At 48.3% G+C, this 4,776-nt stretch overlaps 1 protein-coding gene across 1 annotated transcript; it reads left to right on the top strand.

Annotated features, from left to right (window-relative positions):
* The first annotated feature begins 1,630 nt into the window (after positions 1-1,630).
* LOC149241754 (uncharacterized) lies at positions 1,631-2,320 on the top strand. The gene has a single exon (XM_089370650.1). It carries the CDS (start codon positions 1,631-1,633, stop codon positions 2,318-2,320), a length of 690 nt encoding a protein of 229 aa, XP_089226776.1.
* The last annotated feature ends 2,456 nt before the right edge of the window (positions 2,321-4,776 follow it).

Raw genomic sequence — 4,776 nt, 5'->3', positions numbered from 1 at the left:
GGGATCAGCGAAGGACAATGGTTCCGCCTCAGGGGGGGGCGTCAAAGCCCTCCCCCTCAGGACACAGCCCAGGACCTGAGGTCATCTTTGGGTCAGTTGATCCGGACATTCTCAGCAAAGGGAAGAAGCAACAGGGAAATGACAATGATCCACCAGAAGAACAAGAGACTCAGGCGAATAACCCGAAGGTCACCTCATCTACCTGTCGACCGGTAGCCAAGGAAAGGCCGCGAATAGAACTGCCCGGAGATAAGATCGACAGCAGGATCGAGTTTATGAAAGACCATGCAATCATTGGAAAATTCATAGGGTTTTGGCCAACTGAACGGGCCTTAAATGGTTGGATTGCAGCAAAGTGGAAGCCTAAGGGAGATGTCACTCTCCAGCTGGGGCCGAAGGGCTTCTTCACCGCCATCTTCTTTTGCCTGGAAGACAAATACAGGATCCTGGGAGGAGGTCCGTATTTCTTCAACTCGGCAGGTCTCTACATCAGGGACTGGATGCCCAGATTTAACCCTGACAAGGAAGATCTCACTTGGGCACCTGTCTGGATCAGATTATACTCACTCCCCGATGAATACTGGGAAGAAGACTGTCTAATGGGCATAGGAAATGGGGTGGGACAATACATCAGGGCAGCAGAAGAAACAAAAACCCGTAAGTATATCTCATATGCAAGGATATGTGTATTTATTCGACTGAATGAAGCTCTTCCTGAGTCAGTAACCCTTGCCCATCGCGACGAGGAGTGGATCCAGCCTCTCGATTATGAGCATGTGCCTTTCAGGTGCAGGAGATGCCATGCACTAGGGCATCTGTTTCGGGATTGCCCTCTCAATGTCAAAGCCAGCTCTCCTGAATCTTCTGAATCCCCATCTCAGGATGGCTTCACCAAAGTCTCAAATAGAAAGCGCTCGCATAAAAAGCCTCAGAATGGGTCCAAACCCCAGCCTTCCAAACCCCAACATCCTGCTTCCAAGAACAGCTTTGAGTCTCTAGGCGATTTATCAGATGATCAGCCCATTGATACTGATAGTATCCCTGCACGCCCTTCCTCTTCCACCCACCCCCCTCCATCCAGCCCCCCACCCAAGTCGAAATCTCCCATTATAATCCCGACCATCTTAAGCAGGCACCCGAAAGACACAGCGGAGATCCCTAAGGAAATGGAGGTGGATGGGAAGTCGATCCCCCCACAGGGCTCAGAGACCATTCATGAGGAAACTAGTCAAGTGCAAAATATGGGGGAAGAACCAGAAAGCATAGATCTCCACGGGCTGGATATTATTGAACTGGAGCTAGCTTGCAAAAAAAAGGCGTATGAATCCATCTCTGAGACAGATATAGAAAAGTTGGAAGTGGTCATCTCCAGAGCTTTCCACCAACACCAACTGGGCATACAACCTGGTAGCACTTGGGACGGCAGCCTGCGTCCAAAGGATACCAAAAAAAGAGGGAGGAAGACAGATCTTCAGAGAACAATAGAGATCGGAAAGCTCCTGGTGGACTCAGGTAGATATGCGAAGCTGACGAATTACTACAACACTGCTCAAACTAGTTAACCATGAAGCTCGTATCCTGGAATTTAAGAGGGCTCAATAGCCCAGGAAAATATAGGATGTTAAAAAACATGATCAAGTTGGAAAATCCGCAGATGTGTTTCCTCCAAGAAACCAAATGCAACAGTACCACGCTGGGTCGCATACTTTCAAAGGCCTGGCCAGGATGCCGATCTGTGGCTGTGGATGCCACGGGAGCCTCGGGTGGGCTTGCCATAGCATGGAACACCCAGGCTGTATCGCTCACTGATTTCCACGCCTCCCATCACCTCATTCAAGCTGCCTTTCACATTCTAGGCACCAACGTACATGGGAACTTATCCAACGTCTATTTTCCGCAGGACGCTGGGAGTAAAAGAGCGCTCCTCGACACCATTGAAGCGCTTAGCAATAACAGGCAGCATCCGCTTTGGATCGTTGCAGGGGATTTCAACATGATAACCAAAATCGAGGACAAGATCGGAGGCAGATCCAGATTGGATCCTGAAGTAGAACACTTCAAGGACTTCATCCAAAACGCCTCTCTCATAGACATGCCATTCTGCAATGGCACCTTTACTTGGAGCAATCGCAGAGGTGGCAAGCATCAGATTGCTTCTAAATTAGATCGCTTCCTGATCTCGGATAATGCGGTGCATCTCGGAGGTGATCTCACCGCTGCGATCTTGGCCCACTCTGGATCGGATCACTGGCCGATAGCTTTGCAATGGCAGCGACCAGGGGATAGAACCAAAAGACCTTTCCGGTTTGAGGGTTTCTAGTTAATGCATCCAGCATTCAAGGACTTCGTCAGAACCATATGGGCCTCCTTCATCCCACCAGCAGGCTCAAAAATGTACCAGCTACAGCAGAAACTGCGATTCCTAAAAAGCCACCTCAAACGATGGAATCGGGAGACCTTCGGGAATATTTTTGAGGCGCAGAAGGAGCTCAATCAGGAGCTCAGGAATCTCCATCAGAAAATAATTAACACAGGGCATACGGAGGAAACCTTGGACAAAGAGCGGCACATACATAATCAGCTTGAAGAAAGAAGGAAGCAGGAAGAAATTTACTGGAGGCAAAAATCAAGGATCAGGTGGCTAAAAGAAGGGGAGCGCAACACCAAGTTCTTTCATAGAACTACAGTGCAGAGAAGAATGCACAATAAGATTCCTTTCATCCAAAACCAAGAGGGGGCAAAAGTTGAGGAGCATGAGAAAATAGAAGAAATCCTACTCAATCATTTCCAGCAGGTACACCAAGAGCAGGCGGTGGATCGGAAGCGGGCGATTGGGAAAATCACCAGCAATATTCCTAAGTTGGTTACAGAGGAACACAACGAGTTACACATGCGCCCAATTCTTATCCAGGAGGTAGACGAGGCAATGGCGCAGCTCAGAGAAGGTAAGGCCCCTAGCCCAGATGGTTTCACGACCACATTCTTTCATGCTTTCTGGGACTTGATTAAAGTGGAGGTTTGGCAAATAGTTGAGGAATCCAGAGCCCTTCGCTGGCTTCTCCCCTCCCTTAACTCCACCTTCATTAATCTCATCCCCAAAGAGGAGAACTCCATCACCCCGGATAAATTCTGGCCCATAGCTCTCTGTAATGTCCTTTATAAAGTCATTTCCAAAGTCATTGCTAACAGATTAAAACCTCTTCTACCCATGCTCATCTCTCCGGAGCAGTCGGGATATGTCGAAGGCAGACAGATAATGGATGGCATTATCCTTACTCATGAAATCATTCATTCGCTCAAGCAATCCAAGCAAGCTGGTATGTTACTCAAAATCGATCTCTCCAAAGCTTTCGACAAGCTCAGCTGGTCATACATTCAACATATGTTGAAAGCTTTTGGCTTTTGTTCCACCTGGGTTCGTTGGATCATGAGCCTTATCACCTCCTCTCATTTCTCCATCCTTGTTAATGGTTTGCCCTCCCGCCCATTCAAGCCCTCCAGAGGCATAAGAGAAGGGGACCCCCTTTCCCCTTTCCTATTTGTGATAATGGCGGAAGGACTAGGCAGGCACATCAAGCAAGCCCTCCATTCTAAACAGCTCAGAGGAATCTCTATCCACAATTCCCCGGCCTCCTCTCATCAGCAATTTGTTGATGATACCATGCTATATGGCTATCCTTCGGCTCAGGAAGCCTCTTGTTTGAAATCCCTGCTCAACGACTTCTCTGAAGCCTCTGGCACCCATGTCAATAGCTCCAAATCACAAATCTTCTTCTTCCATACCCCTCCATCAGTTAAATCAGCCGTCTCCCGTATCCTTGGCTTCCACGCCACCTCTCTCCCATCTACGTACCTTGGAGCTCCCCTTACTGCCTCGGCCATAAAGCAGCCTGCCTGGCGAACTCTCCTTGAGAAGCTCGACTCCAAACTCAACCTATGGACTCACCGCTCCCTCAATCTAGCTAGCAGGGTTGTGCTTATTAAGTCCATCCTCCAAGCCATGCCTCTCTATCTTTTTTCTATCCTTGCTGCTCCAAAGTGGGTCTTAAAAAGATTGAGAAACCTGCAACGTGACTTTCTATGGGGAAGCTCTGCCACCAACCGCAAATGGGCACTAGTGAAATGGGACACTGTCTGCAGGCCCAAAATCAAAGGCAGCATCGGTCTTCGAGATCAAGAGTACAACAATACCATCATGAATGCCAAAATATGGTGGCAATGGGTGACTAGTCCAGACAAGCTATGGGCTAAAATATGGACCGCCAAATACACCAACAACATGCCTCAAGCAGAGCTTATAAGATTCCAGCCCACAATCAACGGGTCACTGATTTGGAATGCCGCCAAGCAGCATCATCAGCTCGTTCAGAAACACAGCTTTTGGGAAACAAGGAATGGTCACAGTGCTAGATTTTGGAATGACGCTTGGAACCAACTGCCCAAACTCTCAAGTGTTCTTCCTGCAATGATCATTCCGAACAGACAGGAGCAGCAGCAGGCAACCGTACATCAATTCTGGGAACAGGAAATGGTACATGGATTCAGAAAATGGCTACCGAGCAATCAAATAACCAGTATCACAAGCATTCAGGAAGTGGCAGCACTTGAAAACGAGTTAAAGAAGAGAAGCATCAGGTATGAGAATAGCGAGGACATACTTAGATGGGGCTACCTACCAAAAGGTTCTTATTCCACTTCCGAAGCCTATAATCTGATAGGCGACTTCCCCACCAGGCCGGATCCTCTATGGGGGAGAATATGGAGCTTCAAAGCTTG

The sequence above is a fragment of the Pinus tabuliformis genome, chromosome 8, assembly GCF_031772625.1.
Source record: "Pinus tabuliformis cultivar Carrire ecotype Pingquan chromosome 8, CPIR1, whole genome shotgun sequence".
Classification (NCBI taxonomy): domain Eukaryota; kingdom Viridiplantae; phylum Streptophyta; class Pinopsida; order Pinales; family Pinaceae; genus Pinus; species Pinus tabuliformis.
The sequence above is the reverse complement of the archived record's forward strand: the minus strand, read 5'-3'. Positions and strand labels throughout refer to the sequence as shown.

Coding starts and splice junctions, on each gene's coding strand:
- LOC149241754 (XM_089370650.1), top strand. CDS start 1,631: ATGATCAAGTTGGAAAATCCGCAGATGTGTTTCCTCCAAGAAACCAAA.